General features: G+C 35.6%; 2 protein-coding genes across 3 annotated transcripts in view; both read right to left on the reverse strand.

Annotated features, from left to right (window-relative positions):
• Window positions 1-1,621: 1,621 nt before the first annotated feature.
• Window positions 1,622-21,314, reverse strand: part of LOC129283159 (sodium/glucose cotransporter 4-like) — a 40,060-nt gene continuing 20,367 nt past the window's right edge. The window contains exons 9-14 of one of the 2 annotated variants that reach the window (XR_010296560.1): window positions 16,789-16,819; window positions 11,017-11,212; window positions 9,719-9,843; window positions 8,219-8,484; window positions 6,735-6,939; window positions 1,622-3,416 (exon numbers count right to left, since the gene is read on the reverse strand). Coding sequence is in view for 1 of the 2 variants with exons in the window: in XM_064113638.1 (XP_063969708.1) it covers window positions 16,806-16,819 (14 nt within the window). In the remaining variant the exon portion in view is untranslated. Of the gene's footprint in view, window positions 3,417-6,734; window positions 6,940-8,218; window positions 8,485-9,718; window positions 9,844-11,016; window positions 11,213-11,549; window positions 14,131-16,788; window positions 16,820-21,314 lie in introns of those variants that run through there. The other variant, XM_064113638.1, reaches the window with a different exon arrangement.
• Window positions 3,205-11,408, reverse strand: LOC135157670 (sodium/glucose cotransporter 4-like). The gene is made up of 6 exons (XM_064114067.1): window positions 11,402-11,408; window positions 11,017-11,212; window positions 9,719-9,843; window positions 8,219-8,484; window positions 6,735-6,939; window positions 3,205-3,416 (listed from the first exon to the last, which is right to left on the reverse strand). Exons 1-6 carry the CDS (start codon window positions 11,406-11,408, stop codon window positions 3,205-3,207), a joined length of 1,011 nt encoding a protein of 336 aa, XP_063970137.1.

Below are 21,314 nucleotides of genomic sequence, written 5' to 3' on the forward strand. Positions count from 1 at the left end.
TGAGCAAGCATCTACAATTTTTTATTCAGTTATCATAATAAAGTTTTGAATTTAAACAGTGAATGAAAATGCAACCTTGAAAGTATAATATGTAAAATTTATAACTGTGAAATAATATACAAATATACCAGGCTTTGAGTAAGTATAGCGGGAATTATTCATCCCAGGTTGGACTGGCATTACTATTTTTTCCCGAGGGGCGAAGCCCCGAGGGAAAATATAGTGATTATGCCAGTACAACCGAGGAGGAATAATTCCCTCTATACTTTCGAAATAAAGGCCTGGTATATTTGTTTTATATCCTACTTTAATAAGTTATAGAAACTTTCTTGATAATCTAGTTCTTGTACTCTAAGTTCATCCTTTTTAAAATCTGAATCAAACCAGCTGCGCTGACTGACCTACTTTTCCTGAAGCGCTTTGCTACGCGCTCAGTGCGCAGAACGCGTATTAGTGCTTGCGCCATCATGATCTGTGACGTCAATGATGGAATAGTCGACTATTCCATCATTGACGTCACGGAATAGCACATTTTCTTCGGTGGGCGTTTAATTTTCGACATCATCGCAAAATAGTGAGAATATGTTTGATCACATGATGCTATTTGAACCAATCAGCATACAGGATTCAATCTATGTAGGATATAAAATAAGATATTTTTGGCAGCAAATTTAAAGTCATTGTGCAAACATTCAATAGTACAATGCTTAGAATCTAAATTATTTTCAACTATTATAATAATGTATAGACCTGCCAGGAAAATCAAAATGTCACATTGGAAATATAACCAGTAACTCTTTAACTAAAAAATTATAAAGCATATAGTCAGAATTATTGCACATCATATTTTGAATTTACAAGAATATGACATCAGCATTGTATTAATACCCAACGTGTAATTCTTACACAACTCTTAACTAATTGATGTTGACGACATCAGCCATGAATTCCTTTCAAGTTTTGGGTAATATTCCATGATTATTCATGTCCACCTCCAAATTTGGATTACCTTAATTTTGAGACACACTGAAAAGAATTACACTAGCATTGTGGTATTAAACTACAGTTTGAGACAGAAAATCATAACAGTAATTCATAGATTGCTGATTTTAAAAAAAATCAATCTAAAATGTTATACACTTATAAAGCACAATACAGACAGCACACACCTTGTTCTGGTTATTCAAATAATTTTTCAACCTCCATAAAAAATGTCACTGTACAATATATGCCCCTACAAGTGTAATAGCTATGGAGGTTGGCGGTGGTCTTTTCTGCACTTCATGACACTCCTTCCAGTGGCTCAATTTATTCATCATCCCAGTATAGCTTCCTGTATGAGCTGCCAAAGGGGTTACTACATCAAGTATCAAAGTTTTACATGATGCTCATACACTTTTGGCTTGGTTTGAGAAAAATCTGCCTAAAAAATTGTAAGGCAGTAAAATTGCGACCACCACTAAGAAATCTTGAGCTAGAACACTGGTACCATCAAAGATACTACAGCATTGAGTAAGTAATTAATTATTTTTTACCTGTGCATATCGCTATATGGTTGTGTACAAAATATATGAGAGAAGGGGTGAAGGAATAGACGATTTTTACTTTTTACAATTTTTTTAATTCAATTTTTTCCCCTTAAATTTGAGATGAATATATTTCAGAGGTTTCTGCGTAATAAAAGGTGGAATTATTTCTATGCACTGCCCTTGAGCCCTCTCCAAAATCCCCACTCTCATTTTCCCCATATGTTTTATACACAGCAGCTTGCCGATGTGCGATGGTTTACTTACTCGAAGCTAGTGGGCGTCCTTCCCCATGAGTATTTATCGAGCATTTCAATAAATCGCTGAAGTGTCCGATCTTCCCCTTATAGTGTCTTTGGTACCGTCTACACTTTCTATGAGAACAATTAACACTTGCATGCCACATGCATAATATACATTGCCCTACATCACATGCATAAGGTAATACAGAATTTAAAGTTTCCTCAGCCACCATAGCTAGATAATTATCAAAGAACTTAACCACATTAGTTGAGGTATTAATGGTTTGATAATATATTTCTACCATTGAGAGATTTGCAACTTTCTTCTTGCATACAATGTTCAATGATTAATGCTCCATGTCCAGTGATCACTAAACATTTTTGCTGATTTTATTACTTCAAGTCAGAATATCTGAAGTGAGATTAAGACTGCAAAAGTCAATATTTACTGGGTAAAAGGCAATCTATTTCAGAGAATTTACCCAGATCAAACCCTTTTATTCTGATCGCTGGCTTGCAGTTTTCTTTCGAACACAAGTATCAGCCCAGCTGCATATTGTCTCTTGAATTCGTCGCCAGATTTTTCTGCTTTAATAAAACCATCTTCCCCTTAATGCCACTTTTGGAATGTGTATTTTTCTAAATGTGTAGCCGAGTTGTCTCAGGTTGATTTGTCTGGGGCCTGCCAATGCAGCATATGTAACAAGCATATGTAATCTAATTAACCCAAAGTAGTCCCATCAGGTTTTAGTTGTTCTTCCAGTGGGTGGGGCACAGTATGATATGTTATCATTATTCTTCACCACTGTAATTAGGCCTGACGCCAGGGTCTCCATTTGGGGGATTCAATCCCTTCTCTTGTCCTTTTCCTCCATTGTTTTCTTTCTTTAGAAAACGTCACTGGGTACTGGCTTGGTAATATGTTGAGTCCCTAGCGTTATGGGAGATTAAAAGTCATCTCATTTTGCAAACCACTCTGCCCCCAAGCCTGATAATTATCTTTCCTGAGAGGAAAAGTGCAAACTGATCCCCAACAGAGCAACTCAACATGGTGGAGAACCAAGGCATTCAAGTCCATAGATGATGAGAGCAAATTTATTCCTTACTTGTTTATCATTCAAATGTAAGGCGCTTGGCGAGTTAAGAAGAGAATAGAAGTGTCCACAGATGTGGGATTTTATGGTAGAATAATAAGCAGTAAGTCCATGCCACAAACGGCAATTATTGTAATGAAAAGATCGTGTTTCATTACATGTTTCATTAAAAAGTACCTTTCACATACTGTTCTGTTGGTATTTTTCATTAACCTCGTCAACTGTCCTATATTTTTAACACGCTTTGCAATGAACTTAGAAATTTCAGCATCATTCATGCATCGCAGAATATTTTGGACACTCCTTCATAACCCTTCATGGGCTAAAGAATATACCAACTGATTATGCATAAATGCCATAGAGAACCACGCCTATTAGAATAACAAAGACACAGAGGACATTGAGAATGATTTTATCTCTCTTGCGTTGGATAACCTTAGCCATCTGGGTGGTCTCCCTGGCTTTCAGCTGTGAGTCGCTGATGTTCTCTTGATTTGAGAAACCACAGAACCAATTGAACGATCGATGCCACCATGATTCCTCGTCGTTCGGACCTGTGAATGAATGATAGCATGAATTGCATTATAATAATAATGTCTGTCAGACATTCCACTTAACCCTAACGCCCAGCGCACACTATGAGACGTAAATGCACTAAGATCCATTTGCAACAAGTTTCCAATCGCATCTCAGTGCAATCGCATCTCACAGCGACAGAGCCTCTTCTTTTGCGCATACTGTATTTTGTCTGCGTTGCAGCAGCGCAGCAAATTGGCCATGACCTCAGCATCAAGGACAAATCTGATTGGCTAAAATTAGTAAAATTGCATGTCAGATGTACAAGATTTAATCTGCGATCCTACTGGAACAAAGCTGGTCGCAGTTGCAGCGCATTGTAGGTTGGTGCACACTCCCTAGTTTTGTTGCAATAGGATCTTGGTGCAATCGCGTCGCATAGTGTGCCCTGGGCTTAACCCTAAAAAGACTGGGGGGGGGCCATGATGGCCCCCCCTCGACGCTTCGCGCGATATTTCTGAAATGCAAAAAGATAGCACCCCAAAATTTTATGACTTTTTTCTTTGAAGTCTCGCACAACTTTTGAGACCAAATTTGCGACATACGGGTATAGCATCGCGACGTCATGTGACTTTTTACGAGACAATGTCATACCGAAAATTGCTAAATTTTATACTTTGTACAAAGCCTATGGGAGATGAAATTCATAAAAGGGTGATTATTTTTTGTTCTACATGTAATTGGTCTGCTTAATTATTTTAGGGTTTAATTTAGTTGTTAAATCATCTGTTATAATTTCCATTGAAAAAAACAATGAAAAATAAAGATGAACATAAAGAAATACAAAAGAACTTCTAAAAACAAAGAAATACATGAGGGAAAAAATTGGCTTTCACAATTTTTCTTTGTGGAAACCTTTAAATTAGATTACAAAGATGACATCTGCAAAAAAGAAAATTTGAAGTGAAATTGGGTGTTAAATATGCAAATGTTTTTCATTAAATACTTTGCATATTTTATTCATAATAAATACAAAATAATTATTTTCAGATTTTTTTTATATTAGCTTGTAGTTTATGTGGTAAAGAATGTGCATGCCAAACTTCGGCGCGATCGCGCGAACGGCGGTCGAGATCAGAAGGGGGGGGGGCCATGCATCTCAAATAGCCCAGTCCTTTTAGGGTTAAGAATCAAAAGGTGGGGGGATTATGACTTCCCTCTACATTTTTTCGCAATTAATTGGAACTTGAGAGATTAATAATGAAAATAATAATAATGTGACATAATTGTGCCAAATCCTCTCCATAGTGTGCTCAAGTGGCATTGTGGGTTCAGAATAAAATAAAAAAGATTTTTGAGAAGATTTTTAATAATAACAAATTACTCTTATTTACCCAGGCACTTCAGCTGTTATCATTACCCAGAGCTGCCAAGTTGTATTTTGCATTTTCAGTATTCTTATCCCCCAAAATCAGTATTTTGACCAAAAAATCAGTATTTTTACCGTGTGAGATAAATATTTTGTATTTTTCCCCAAAACAGTGTATTTCATAATAAAATGCTTGGCGCACTCGCCCATCACGGCGCTCAAGCTGCATGCAAGCTAAAATGTGCACTGCTCTTGCAGATGAAAAAAAAAAATTGAAACTTGTGTATATCTCACCCTGGTTTTTACCAAATGATTGAAAATTACCTGAAATTACATTGATCTAATAACCATATTTCTGTTTTATGAAATAGAGACATATAGAGATGATTTTTCTCAATAAATTACGATTTTGTAAAAAAAAAAAAAAAAAAAAAAAACGTACTGCCGTATTTTGGTTGCAAAAACGTACTAAATACGGAAAAATCGTACTACTTGGCAGCTCTGATTACCCTTCTCCATTACCAAAGTCAAGCACCAGGCAGAAGGTCTAATTTTTTAAGTCTGGTATGAGTATGAAATTAAACGAAACTTTTGAATGTCATAACTTTCTTATTTTACATCCAATTTTGATGTTTTTTTTTTCAGCATAATGTTTTTGGATTTTTCTCTTTTTATTAAATCAACTTTTTGTTGTTGTGGACTTTTCCTTCAAGCACTTTTAGAATCATACGTCCACATAGACGACTGGTACGAAATGACGTCATTTTAATGCATCGCGCATGGCTCAGGCCCTCACCCTCGCCGACTATCAAAATTGAGAACTTCCCCACCTCCATTCTACCGTTCTCCTAAATCATAGTCAATGTGCACGTGATGTCATTTTAACTGCGCAAGCTCAGCATGAAGATCAATAAGCCAGTTCGTAGTTCCTTTCTGCGCATGATCAAAAGATTCTGCGCAGATCAGAGGAAGGTCATTTGTACTAAAGTGACATGGTGGTTTAAAATCTAATGAGATAAGCACCAACTTTGATGTCTTGATTATTCATATATTTTTTTGAATTGTGTTTTTCATGTACATCCACAAAAGAACAACAATGCGTCCACGAACGACTGGTATTTCACAGTTTGCCAAGTACATTGTGCAACATGCTATGATATGCATTCAAAGTAGGAATGCAACAAATACCTTCATAAAGTGTTCATTGGTGTGCTATTCTAGTCACCTGGTCTATTCAATTTCTTCATCCTGCTATGTAAGGCATGCTTACGTAATATCTTGCTTTGAAATCTGCCTATCATAATGAAAGAAATGAAAGGTCATTTGACCAAAATTGTCCATGAGGTAACTACGAACTGGTCTATTGCAGTGGATCATTTCCCTTGTAAAACACAGTTTTCAGTGACTTTTCACAAAATCAATGTAAGTTGTACGATTCATGTTTATCATATTTGAAATCGCTTTCTGAACTCCAAAATATATATCGCTATATCTCCTAACTCATGTAAAAAGGAATTATAGCAAGTGTGCACAAGTTGCACTTTCGCATCACCCAACCGAATCGCGACGCGATGGTACGCCAGATCTTTCGGGCGTGGACAGTGTGTCATGACCTGCTAGTTATCCCCCTGTTTAATGTGGACATACATACACGTAATGTACAAGTTGAGGGAAATCTTAAATATTTGTAAGGTTTTCACCAAAATTGCAAGGTCATAATACGTGTTTATTTATCGATTGTGAATGATGTATTTATCCCCACCATAAAAGACCCAAAATAGTAGGGAGGACATTTGATATTGTGTCCCCCCTACTGTTTTTGGTAGGGGGGACACGCCTCCCCTGGGATTTCCGCCCATGTAGTGAACATAGACAGACGACTACATTGACGCACGTGATCAGTCGACTGATACCCCGTTCTCGTTCATTCATTCTAAAACTCCCTGCTGTACATAAATCTAATACCTAGTGTTTGAGTAGTTTTTACCTTGTGAGTTGGTATCATCTTCAGCACCATTTTCTGGTCCAGCATCATCAAGAATATTTAAGGGCTCATACTTCTTTTCGTTGGGGTAAAGAGCGCCCTCTTTCTTCTCCTCTCCTTCCTCTCTTACTTCCTTCCCAGCCTGGTAAGCCATGATGTCCCATCTCTCTGCTTTGCTGAACCTCGTCCAGAATGTCAAACGATACAGCTGAATAACAATAATTATAAATATATTTGTTTTGTATAGCTTGCATAGCCACATCAGTTTAAAAAAGGCTCTATTAACCCTTAACGTGCCATGAACAAATATCTGTGCATCCACTGAAGTGCCACAAACACATTTTCGTGCAATGGTCATACAGCTATTGTTATGGCTATTGCATTTTGAGGAGAGCATTGCATGCATGAGTGATTCCATTGTTTAGTTCAGCTTATGGTCAAGAGGTTTAACATTATTGTCTCAGGAGTGAATCCTTTTTTTTAATAAATAAAACAATTAAATATAGCCTCTTTGAAATAAAATTGGCACTCGCTGATTACAGTGAATGGCACATTAAGAGTTAAGCGGCTCTGCATAACAATTCAATTCATTTTCCACATATTGAGTAAAAAACATACAAATATCAGTACAATCAAAATACATACATAGATAATTACAATACAAATATAAATAGTTACAATATATTACATTACAAAACATAAGTAAATAGAAATGTGGAGGGGATTGGCAAAGCCCATGTTGATCTATCAAGGTCAATACCCAATGACAAAATAAAAAGAAAACATAAATTACATATGACAAAAAAGATACTTGACCTTAAAAACCCAGACATAGCAAAAAGACAGAATAACACAAATAAAGGGTAGGGAGAGGCAAAAACTAAAACTGCCTTAAAAAGTAAGAAGGAAATTTTATATTTATGTTTATAATTAAAAAAATATTTGTGTAATATAGCTTGCATAGCCACATCAGTAAAACAACTGCTCAGTGGCTCTGCATGACATAACATGGTATTTTTACCCATCTCCAATCTGAAATGCTGAGCACCAAGCTTGAAGGCAGAATGATCTATTTTATTCTCTTTTGGTAGGTCTTAGCCGGGATCGAACCACAACCTCCTCTTAATGAGGCGGGTGCTCTACTTTGGAGCCATCATGTCATATAAAAAATAAACCCGTTATCTTGTTACAACAATCCTTATTAGCCAACTGAAATATGACATATCTCAGAATGTAACCTTTCATACATATTTTAAACTTTAGGCTTAGAAAATATTAGAAAGAAAAAAATCAGGGAACAGTTTTTGCTTACAAGATTAAATTGATGAACTTGCATGGAAAAAATTGAATACTCTGTACCCAAAATTAATTTATTAAAAAATTTACATCTAGAAGTTTCATTCATGTCTACATGCACATGCAGCTTAAAATGTATTTAATGAGTTGAGAAATGGGAAGATTGTACAGAAAGAGAAAAAAATGCTTACATATTGTTTTGGAATAGGCTTTGTGAAGAGGCTAATAATGATGACACTCAACATCGTCCAGAGGTAGAGAAAAAGAGCAAAGTACATATAGTGGATGAGGAGATGTTTGGCGCCGTACGGTCGAAGGTCTTCTTCCCCGCATCCCGGGGAAGGGTACACAAAGTCCAGCACCATGCGTATCATACCAATGATGAAGGCACCGGTTAACCCCCAGAAGGCGCCGGTTTCGTTGATCCGTTCCCATAGCAACGCAACAGTGAAAAGACCTGTACAACAGAGAAATACACTGTTAGGATTATCTCTTTGTATGCTATGTTTCCTGAATTGACAGTTTGATATCACAAGAGGGATTCCATTGAGTAAAATTGATGTTGAGGAGGCATTGTGGTCGAGTGGTTATGACTTGTCTTTCAATCAGAGGGACGTGGGTTCGAATCCAAACCATGGCTTGTTTTCTTTCTGCAAGAAATTTACCCTCATTGTGCTGCACTCAACCCGGGCGAAGTGCATGGTTACCTGGTAAGAGTCATTCCTTGACGCTTTAGCACCAATATAGCGGCTCATCTATGGCAAGGGTGATAATATGATACCAAGTATCAAAGCACAGTTGAGTATATGCACATAGTTAATGCCCTGTATGAATTATTATTATTATGTTGGTAGATAATCATACTTGATCTATCATACTCAATCCCTTCTTTACAAGTGATCTATAATAGTAATAATAATCTCAGTATAAGTGGATCCTGAGCAAGCGCAAGTGCATGTGACCAGGCATATTTGGGGTTAATTTACCAGTGATGGGCATTCATAGGCATATTATAATGACCAGTGATGCTTTTGAGATAAGGATTATTAATAAAATAAGAAGGATCTGCAGCAATTCTCATAAAACAAATAATGCACATTGTTTAGATGGGTCATTTTGTAATTATTCATTCTCATTACCATTGATACAGTCATTAGTACAATACCATAAGTCCCTTGTGGGTGTAATTATTACTAATGCCCCCACTGATGTGTATTATTTGTATACACTAGTACTACTTATTAGTGATTGATGGAAGTGATTTTTACAGTATTGTTACCAAGCAAGGAACCAGAGGACCGACAGCTTAAGATCCTCTCCGAGGGACCTGGTAACTAGGATTTAAATGCATTACCAAAATGCACTAGCGCACCACTTGGGAATCGAACCCGGTTCACCGGAATTTGAAACCTCCGCTCTACCGACTGAACTATCGCGCCTCTACTACTACTAAGCTTCTACAACTACTGCTAGTACTAGTACTACTACAATTACTACTACCACTACTTCTACATCTACTGCTGCTGCTGCAGCTAATGATAATCATAAATAATATTGATAATACTACTACTTCTTAATAATAATAATGATAATATCATTATTACTGTTATTATCACTACTACTACATGTAGTTCTACTTCTACTACTGCTTCTTCTACTACTACAACGATGAGTAACAGGAAGAAACTAACCAGCAATTGATGGAGCAAGATAAGCAGTGATTTGCTGGATGTAATGAAAGAGCTGTCCCCCTTCTCCGCTCATCACAATAGGAACCCAGAGCACACTAATACCAACCAGAATAATGACAAACACCCTGAAAAATAAACGATTAAAAACACAGAAAATTAATTCATGTTACAAAGATGCTAGTTGGTAAGATACCATTCAAATACTGTAAGACACAGAGATAATTATGGTTAGGCCATATATCATTTGGGCCTTCAGGTACAAGTAGAGATATGATTTATGCCTACTGTTTGACATGATTAATGTCATACTGCCCTCTTTAGGCAGGTGATGAGTATGCCTTACATTTTTTATGAATGCAATCTGATGAAAACTACATTGGAGCAATATACTCATCTACAATCATCTGAGGCCAGTAGCACAAAGCATAGTGATCGATCTTACAGTTGATTCGTAATCTCGATTGCATTCAATGACCAAATGCAATTAAGTGTAAAATCAGTCCTATGACCAATTGCTAATCTTCATGTCACAGGGCCCATATATTTCTCTTTTGGTGGCAGCGGTGGGATGGAAAGCAGTCCAGTGCCATATAGATCACTGGGGAGCATTGCATGAAACAAAAAATCAGAGATTTTCACTGATTATCGTTACAAGGTACTGAAATCCTTGCATCTGATTGGCTCGGATAAAACAGGAAAAAATCACTGATAAAATGTTTCCTGAAAAGCACTCATGTTGTATACTATGGAACAGAATGAAGACATTGAAGTAATTTCCTAAATTCACAAGGGGAGCGTTTCATCTGCATGTTTGTCCGACAGCAGATCCGACAACTCTCCTTGCTTTTTATTGGCTGAGAAGCACTGCTACTATGGTAACTGTTGGACAAAAGCGAGACCCATCCAATATAACGTCTGACAAGTCCTTTCATAAAACTCTCCCCAGTATTTCCAAAGTAATTCAAATATGACTGATTTATAAAGCAATATTACCGATGAGACTACTTGAAATTACAAGTGATATCATAGCAGCTTGCGAATGCGAAAAAATAAAAATTTCAATGTCCTCAGCAAATAAATAGACAATTAAATTTGAATAAAGAGACTGCTTTAGGGAGAAAAGAAAAATGGTTTTGATGAGGCGGTAATAGACATGCCACTCAAATTACGTTTCAATTCTGAATGCCATTCAAGTAAAACCAAAATCAAGGTCGCTACATGTACAGGTGGTCCTTCTTCTATGGGTAGTCACTAAAGCAGGACTGACTGCAAATGAAATAATATAAGTACGGATTTACCGTCCAACTATCATGAGCTCAAGCTCATATTTCTTGTTCTGTTTTCGGCTCAATTTAGTCATCTCCTGGTCAGAAGGAAACCTCCGGAGAAACCTCCAGATATCCATGGTGAAGATCGTCGAGCCGCTGTTGAAGATCGACGTCAAGGAGCTCATGAGTGCACTCAGCATCACAGCTAACATAAGGCCACGGATACCTGTTCAGAATAATTAAAATCAACAAAAATTAATCTTAACTTAACACTGCAAATGTAATGTATGAATGGAAATTGAGGGACCAAGGGGGGTGTTTCACAAAGAGTTTAGTGTGACGTAAAGTCATGCGTAAATGCCGATGTGTACATGATATTCAATGCGAAATCTCCTTGATTAATATGCAGTAGTACCTGTCATCTTGGCATGTCCGGATCAATGTGGTGATGGATTATATACCACACGCAAGTGGGAATTTAAGTGCGACCTTATTGTCACATTAAAATTTTTGTTAAACATCCCCCTGGGCCCATTATATAAGACTAGCAATTGTTGATTGTTGATTGATTGGCTGATATGGCCTTTTATTTGCATCCAAGATAAAATCATACATTTAACATGATAAAACAATATTTAAAAGTATTATAAAGAGGCAAGGGATAAAAAAGCAAAATACAATTTTAGAGATAACAATTACAACAAATGAAAGCACAACATACATGTACAGGATGCAGGGGACCAGCAAAGGCCGAAGGCCTATCAAGGCTAGCCCCCGAACATAACATACAAATAAATAAAGTATACACCAATACAAAAGAAAAAAGGGCAAAAACTGATCAAAAATTGATATGACTGACTGAATTGATTATTGTGTATGATCAATCATAAAAATCAGCCTGAGTATCAATCGTTAAGCTTTATGTTACAGGGTCAAGGGGCCTGTTTCATAAAGGACTTTCAACTGTTGAAACTTTGCCATTATGGCAACTACCATGGTAACCTTGATTTTGATTGCACTTACAACAGTTGCAAGTCCTTTACGAAACGGGCCCCAGAAGTTAAACCACAGTATCATGGCAATCTTTGATTGAAGGGACTTGCCACAGGAGCATATGGTAATGACAGGAAACTCTTGTGGTTTTAAAAGCAAATTTACCACAAGATATGGGTTGGCAATTCTACTGTGTTTCTTTTAAAAATATGCATGCAACGGGGAACAAACTCTGCATTCTATTCTACACAAAAATCATAAAATTTGTTTCAAATGCTTTCATATCTCAAATTGCACTGCAGAGAGAAGTCCTAGTTCAGATTCCAACAAGAAACTTCAAAGAATGCATTCACAAGACGCATTTAATGTTTTTAATGCAAAGCTCTAATAATCATTATTTGATCTCACATTTGCTGCATTTTTATCAATTTCTCTTCCATCATCAAATCATCAATTTTCCATTCTTTAGTAACAAAACATTGTACATCCACTAACATTAAACTTCTAGATTTTAAAGTTGATATTTCAGATAATTTAAGAAAATATATATGAAAGAGAATATAAAGAAAGATTGAATTAAAAGTAATAGGGCAAGAAAAACAATAATTTGTCTAAATTATTGAAGAAAATATATTAACATGTAAATGAGATAAAATAAGATATAATTTCATTTATATTTTAGAAAGGAACATGTAAGTATAAAGGGATATATGCTCAAAGTAAAATAACTCACAACTACATTAAACAAACTGTAACAAAATCAAGTGGTTAGTTGAAAAGGAAAAGGAAGCAGAGTTCAAAATGAACTACATGTACAACTTCATAAGCGCATTACAAATTGATGTAAATAATAAGAACAGATGAATAGGAATTTCCTTAAATACAGAAAATAAACAATGTGCTTCTCAATCTTCATTTAAAATGAAGAAAAAATCCTTCCCAGAAACCAAAGTAAATTTGACAGCCTGTTCTCCAATGAATTAGATGTTATGCCCTTAAAAAATAAAATCATACAAATTTTCTAAATTTAGAGTAGAACTTTAAATAAGTATCAATCTATTTTGTGAAACTTGATTTCAGATAGAGACAGGACAACAACAAAAACTCCCAGTAAATTTTATATCAAATTTAACAGTTCTTACTACCAAACCAAAAGCTTATGTACATCTTCCATCAATACATATAATACATGCATGTTAGACTTTGCAAAAGGATTGGTTAAAATGTAAGTCACAGAACTAAAAAAATAATATTTCACGCAATCAAAAGGTGCACTAATTATTAAGAAAATGGTATTAAAGGAATCCCTGTAACTGCAATAACTTGATTGAAGATCTATTGTGGCATTCAAATAGCCAACAAACAGGATATTGATCAGGGGAGTGTTACTTTTGTGAATCAAATGTTGATTTTGGCTGACTAATTTGTTCTAAGCCAGTCAGATACAAGAATTTCAATTAGCTCTTATAGCTCTCAATTAAAAATTACCAAGTATTTGTTTCATGAAATCCCCCATGATAAAAAACTGGATACTGGCTCAGAATAGGTCAAAACTGTATTGGCATCGATTGGGTAGACTCAGTACCCAATAGGGTCTATTTCGTCAGACTACACCTCATGTATATTCATGGAACAGAATATACCATTATTTCCAACGCATTGATCAGCTCGTCCGGTGTGGTGCAATCGGGAAATCGATGCGCTATAGTGAGTTCACTGCAGGCAAGATCATTGACGCAGGTTCGAGTCTCGCCTTGAACAATTTTTTTGAAAGTTCTCTTCTTTTAAAAAAAAATGAGGAAAGACAAAAATTACAAGTCCAAGATTTTTAGTCTGATTCAAAGCCTCCAAAACAGACATACATGTAGCCCTTATCATATGGTTATGAGTCTGCCAAATCAATGCCAATATATTCTTAACCCTCAGAATACTGCTGACCTCTGCATCCTGCAAGGTATCTATATAAAGTGAATGTTCACCCTGATTACAAGTTGGTGTTTATATTTAAAAAAATATTAATATTGGTGAAGGTTGATGAAAATCAGTCAAAGAAAAATGAAGTTCTGAATTTGTAAGGTGTTGCTTTTGTGATGTCACAGATGATAAGCTCCTCCATATGGCCCATGATATATATTTTATATATGTAATTTCCTATAAAAAATAACAAAAGTGATTATATTAGTGAGGTGGATATATCATCATACATATCACCCCATTACCCTTTCTATGGAACTTGTTTACCATGTGTTAACAGTGTGTTCACAGTTCACACTTTGAACATGTTCAAAGTGTGTTTGCATGAAGGACTATGTGATAATGTCATTTATGCTATGGAATGCTCATAAATCAAACAGTGCGAAGAATGATTTTACACCGTGTCCCACACTGTAAACACACTGTGAGCAAACTGTAAACAGACTGTGAACAGACTGTGAGCACATCATAAACACACTAAGAATACATTGTATACACACTGTGTATATGGTGTGGATACAGTGCCAACATACTGTGGACAGACTGCGAACACACTACGAGATGCACTGTGGAATGCTGTACTGTTTCCCAAAGGGATGTATAATAATAAAGGGGGAAAGGGGGACTACTGTACAACAAACTTGTATATCTACTGCTTGGCAAAGTAACACTTGCACATTCAACAAAAAGCAACTTCAAAGAAACTTTAAACCAAGTAAAGACAGAGTCCTGGTATGAGTCATTGGTGTGCTAGCTTGCTCATTTCCACTTTAAAAACAATTTATGATTCCACAATGCAAGATTGCGCAATATAAAGGTGGGTAATTGATCTCAGAAAAACATCACAACATTCAAACCATTTTTTAGCTGGTAGCCTCACAATTACGCATGGTTTTAGTTAGTATAGTTAGAGAAAAAACATGAATGAAACTCAATGTGTTTGGTGGCCAGTGGGTGACACATACTTTTGCTCGGACTGCAACAATGGCTCCATGCTTTATTTTGTCTGAGATGTAGGTTTAGGGTTGCAAAAGGCGATTTCTATTAGGTTTAGGGTTACATTTAGGGTTAGGTATAGTGTTAAATCCGTGGTTGAAGTTAGTCATTCAGTTAGTAAGTGGAATTTATAGCAGAGAAAACATCATGCTTTTGCTTGAAATAGCAAACATGTCCATAACATAGTTATTTCTGAATGGCATTTACATTATAATAATATGTCCATTTATTTAGCGCAGTTACTATGTGCATATACTCAAATGCGCTTTGATACTTGGTATCGCATTACTACCCCGGCTGTAGCTAAGCCGCCATATTAATAGGCGCTAAAGAGTTCAAGGAATAATTCCTACCGGGTACCCATTCACCTCAACAGGGTCAAGTGCAGCACAATGTGGATAAATTTCTTGCCGAAGGAAATTACGTCATGGCTGGGATTCGAACCCACGACCCTCTGTTTCAAAGTCCGGAGACTAATCCACTGGGCCACAACGCTCCACATTCTGATATGGGAGGTGCTGGGCATTAAAGTGGATGCAATGTGCAGATTTGTTTTATCTGTGTCCATTATTTTGCAGGTGTGGGGCTATGGGCCGAAAAAAAGGTTGAGTCATGACCTTCATGAATTATAACAGTTTCTTGAGAAAGACCCTAGAGAGAAGATCCTCACATCTATGTTGTCTTAGCAGTAGGCAACAATAACTTCTTTCAATGCTTGAGAAGGTAATTTCACAGTGCAACAACGTGACCAGTTCTCAAATTCAGCTGGATCAAGCCTTCAAACAACACAGACTGGTACCATACTTTAAAGGTATACAAGACTATAAATAGTGATGATATTACACCTGTAACTGGACTGCAATGCATTTCAATTTCATTAATACTGTTCAAAGGAATATTTCATACACGTGGCACATAGGCAGAGGCAATTGATACTGGTTGGCTGTTCAAACCTGTTTTTGAAGTTACGCACCGCTTTACGCGAGATGGGTGAATTGCTCCTCAGATCTAAATCGCATCCTCATATTGTTAGATTGAATTCGAATCAACATTTCAGGGTTCTTAGCTTTTCAAGAACAAAAATTCCCTGATTTTTCCCTGACGAAGTTTAAAAATTCCCTGATAAATTTCTAAACCCAATTAGTAACACCATAACATTCATTCAATGGATATTGTTTTGATATGCAACAAAATATAACAAAGTCTGACTGACTACCGTGCTTGCCACGACTTTTGGGCTGATCAAAATTCCCTGATTTTCCCCTGATTTGAGGTATTAAAAAAAATCAAATTCCCTGATTTTTTCCCTGACTGGAAAAAAGTAAAATAATTTTCCCTGATGGGCTGGGAACCCTGCGTTTAGTTCCAGAGGTTAAGTATTAAAATATTCATAAAAATTTATGTTGTTAACTATCAACTGAATACAAAGTTCATTTTCTAAATTTGATCATGATTTGGAAAAAAAGATTTTCCCTCCCACTATGTTGAAGTGGACTCAGAGTGACTGCGATTGAAATAAAAATGACATTGATAAGAGCGTGGTTAACTCATACTTCCCATCTTGAATATTCATTACAGATATTTTGACTTTTGTTTTGAAACAAGTCGTCTTCCCTCTAGGGTTCATCTTAAAGGGAGAAAGTGATAATTAGTTTCCTCAGGACAGAATTGGAGCTATTTTTCCTCTTTAACTATGGTGAAAGGTAAAACTATTACGTGTCTTCCTTCTGTCAGTATTCATGAAAATTAAATTTATCACACATCAATTACATGTAGTTCTTCCTGAATATAATCCTGTATCCCTTTTAGCAAACCAAATTCTTGCTTTGATATACATACCTTGCGACCAGCTTGCTTCAACATCTCTGTCCTGTTTTGAATGAACCATGTTTAGTTAAGAGTTTAAAGGGTACTCTTGGCTGAAAATGGGATGATTTGAACTTTTAAAGTAAATTCAGACTATCAAAATACTGAAAATTTCATCAAAATTGGACAAAGAATAACAAAATTGACATTTTCAAAGTTTGCATTATTTCAGCGAAACATTTCTATGCATGTCTTCATGAATATGCATTGAGCAAAATGATTGTCATATCCCTACTGATACTTTTATATTTTATTATATGAAATTATACGTATTCAAATTTTCACCTCCCAGAAAGTAAAACTACAACTGACTACTGATAGTCACTGGTAATTACACACATATATGAAAATATTTTAATAATGATTTCATGTAATAACATTATAACATAAGAAACAGGGAAAGTGGGGATATGAGATAATCAGCCTACCTATTGCATATTTATGACGGCTTGCAAATAAATCTTTTCACAAAATATTGCTAAACTTTATAATTTGATAACTATTCAATTTTTTTATCAGATTCTGATGAAATATTCAGTATATTACTTTGGTGAATTTTACTTTATCAAGATATGATTATGATTTCAGCATTGAGTACCCCTATAAGGCCCCATTGTAATAGAGAATGTATGACAAAGGACAGAAAGGTTCCAGGAATTCTTAATATTACAATCAGATTCAATGGAATAAAACTGACAACCAAATTGATTCCCCTTCCACGCATACAGCAAAGATAATTCTCTCTGACTTCCACGTTTTTATGGTATTAAGACAAAGTAGTAGAAACATGCAATATATTCCTTGTTCATCAATTGTGACCAACCACCCCAAAATCAACAATAAATCACAGGAGAAGGCAAGAAAAAAATAATTTGCTTATCTGAAAAGGGGTCTCTTCTTCTTCATGATGCCAAAACTTAAAGGTCAAGTCCACCCAGAAAAAATGTTGAGTTGAATAAATAGAGAAAAATCTAACAAGCATAACACTGAAAATTTCATCAAAATCGGATGTAAAATAAGAAAGTTATGACATTTAAAAGTCTCGCTTATTTTTCACAAAACAGTGATATGCACAACTCTGTGACATGCAAATGAGACAGACGAGTATGTCCCTCACTAACTATTTCTTTTAATTTTTATTGTTTTAATTATACAATATTTCATTTTTTGCAGATTTGACAATAAGGACCAACTTGACTGAAACATATATGTAGTATTAAAGAATGCTAATTCCACATGTTCAGGAAGGAATTAATCGTTGCTTCACTTGACAATGAAGAAAAAATATTTCATATTTCATAAAATAAAATACAACAGGCTTAGTGAGTGGATGATGTTCATCAGTCTCCTCATTTGCATACCGATCAGGATGTGCATATAACTGTTTTGTGAAATTAAGTGAAACTTTGAAATGTAATAACTTTCTTACTTTACATCAAATTTTGATGAAATTTTCAGTGTTATAATTGTTGGATTGTTTCTCTTTACGTCAGCATTTTGTGGGGGTGGACTTGTCCTTTTAAGATAAAAACTTAAACAAAAGACAACATACAGGAGTATCAGATAGCACAGTGTGGACATCTCAAGCTTGGGTGACCCCTGAACTTCAAGCCTTGTTTTCTCCTTATTTTTTTTTTAGGATGTAAAACCTGAAATCCTTGAATTTGATTGGTTGTTGAACACCGTTACCATGGTAGCTAATGGTAAAGTCACTATTTTAGTAAGTTTTATGGAACATGGTCCTAGGGATATGATTGGATGGTGGTTATAACTAGGGAACATGTTGAACTTTAGACATTCGTGACCTCAACACATAAAACCATGTGTCAATTAACTTAAATAAAGGAACCTAGTTGTTTCTGCTGGAAGCCAACAGGAAACTGTCATGGACAAGAAAAAAATTTAGATCACAATTTTTTCCACTACTGAATGGTAGATGTTGTGTCTGTAAGTACTGATCCTCAAAGATGTCAGCTTTGTTCAGCAAAACAACTAAAACTAAATTATCTAGAAACTTAATTCTAAGAACTGGGTTGCTCCTTTAATAGGGTATAAGGAAAACAGCCATGGAATAAATGTTGCCTCACGATTAATCCTGATATTTAATTGGAGATTATGTGCCTAAATATTCAGTAAAATATTAAAAATGACATATCATGAAGACCTTCGGTCCATTAATTTAAATATGCATGTAAGAAAAGGCCTAGCTGCCTTAGACCAGCAGGAGAAATCAGAAATAGACACTAAAAAAAATCATAAATCTGTCTTACACTGACTTACAGATTCTGTGCATATAGATATTTGGAGATATATCAGCTTCATGTTTAGCAAAGCAATTAAAAACTGAACGATCAGTCAAAAAAAAAATATATATAGGAACTTGGCTGTTCCTGTTTAGGACAACAACAAAGCAGTCACAGACATTAAAAAAATGTTGTTTCACAATGTTTTTTCCTTGTACTGAATTATAATAAATTTTAAATATCTTAGGATTGATTATGGTGTTGATTTATTACCTGATTGCTAGAAAGCATGAATTCTGGTTGTACGCAAGCAATCAAAGGATCGACAGCTTAAGGTCCTCTCCGAGGAACTAGTTATGAGGATCAATGCCTTAATTACCAAAGGGCACTAGCGCACCAAGTGGGAATCGAACTTGGATTACCGGAATCCGAAACCCCCGCTGTGCAAATCCAAATGAGTATATTCCCAATAATGTAGCTGATGTGATTGATATATGTTGCACATTAATAATCAATTTCGATTGAGGGGCAGCACCATGATTTTTTGGTTTGGAGGGAGGGGAAGACTAAATGTACCTAAATATGACATTTTTTCTCTCAATTCAATAATAGGGGGATAATAAACGTCTATGGACATGTATTATTCTACATGGTCTGCTCTGATTATTCTACATTATGTTTTTGATAATCCACTATCAATTTGACTTTATAAGATCATAGCCTTTTGTCTCTTTACTTCATGCTTTGTTTGGCAAGAGAATAAGAGATTAGTTAGGTGTTTCATCCAATCAAACTCTAGATTTATGTTGTTACACCTTATGTACTTTTCGTATTATACACTTATAGATAATAATCTCATGTACTGTATTGACATTATGAACATATATGAATGAATAATTAAATAAAAAAAATTAATAAATTAATCAATTGATAGAAAAAATTAATAAATAAAATGAATAAATAAATAAATAAAATAAATAAATGAATAATAAAGCACACTATGATGAGTCAATCTACAGGGACTTCAAAGAGCAAAGCTGATTTTAAATAATGCATATATTTGTAGGAAATACCAGAGTATGACTCATTTATTCTCAACTATTCTTGGACAAACTAGTTATCAGCCTCTTCTTTTAATACCGGATTTTAATTTTTTTCAAAAGAGAGAAAAAAATAGTCATTTATTGCAATGGAGAAAAAAGACCATTCTTGGCACCAAGCTTACTCATGTGAGAGTCATTTCAGTGTTTGTTTTTTTAACATGAGAATAATTTGGATAGACCTACTAAATAAGATTGAGACACGTTCATGAAAATAAATACAAAATGAAGTACACAGATTATTATTAATACAGATGACTACCAAGTAGGATGGGGGGTTGGGTGTCCGGACACTTTATATTTTTGAAGCCTTCTTTTTTGTCTTTGGATTACACTAAAAATATGAATTCAATAGTTGTAATCGTCTTCTATTTTGTTCTCTATAATATTTCCTAACATTTTGTACTAAAAATTGATGAAACTTTGCATGTAATTTTTTCCAAATGACTTTCTAAAATTGATCGTCCGGACACACAACCTGTCCAAGCACACAACAACTGGGTATATAATCTCAAAAATTTCTACCATAATTTATTGTCACTGTTTTGACCCTAATGACTGTTCTCGATGGAAAATATTTGAGCACATAGAATGCAGAAAATCAGAATCATTTTTAACACATTATTATTATCATAAGAACAATACAGTGGGTTCACAATATGGTACGCCATCTATCACTTGCAGCGAACAGGCCAAATCTCTAACTTTGGGGTCGACATCGCGCACAAGCCCTCAGAGCTAGTGCTACAAAAATGGAAACCATATGGCAAGAATTCACCAAAAACGGTCTAAATTTCGCAAGAAATATGCAGGCCAATATATTCTCTCCTACCTCCTGGACCTTAGCTATAAGCATATCCGGTCGAGCCGTGTCGGTCAGCGCTAAATAACTGCATGCATGCATTCACTTTTATACAAATTATAGTAATAGCACCAGTGGCGTACCTAGGAGTTTCCACAGGGGGGGCAAATTCGTCCGCCAAAAAATTTGACAAGCAAAAAAAAAAAAAAAAGTCTTCAAGACTCCTCAGGGGGGGGAGGGATATGTCCCTTGCATGGGTTGTGACTCGTCAGGGGGGGCAGTCTGCCCCCCCGTAGGTACACTAGTGAATAGCATGTGCGACAGATGTCGACTTTTCCCATGATGCATTGCGAA

Source organism: Lytechinus pictus, chromosome 19, assembly GCF_037042905.1.
Source record: "Lytechinus pictus isolate F3 Inbred chromosome 19, Lp3.0, whole genome shotgun sequence".
Lineage (NCBI taxonomy): Eukaryota > Metazoa > Echinodermata > Echinoidea > Temnopleuroida > Toxopneustidae > Lytechinus > Lytechinus pictus.

What these genes read in the sequence shown, in the direction of transcription:
- LOC135157670 (XM_064114067.1), bottom strand. An exon ending in GAGCTCATGATAGTTGGACG is followed by an intron (nt 9,844 to 11,016) that starts GTAAATCCGTAC and finishes TTTATTTTTCAG; the next exon opens with GGTGTTTGTCATTATTCTGG. An exon ending in AGATGATACCAACTCACAAG is followed by an intron (nt 3,417 to 6,734) that starts GTAAAAACTACT and finishes ATTCATTCACAG; the next exon opens with GTCCGAACGACGAGGAATCA.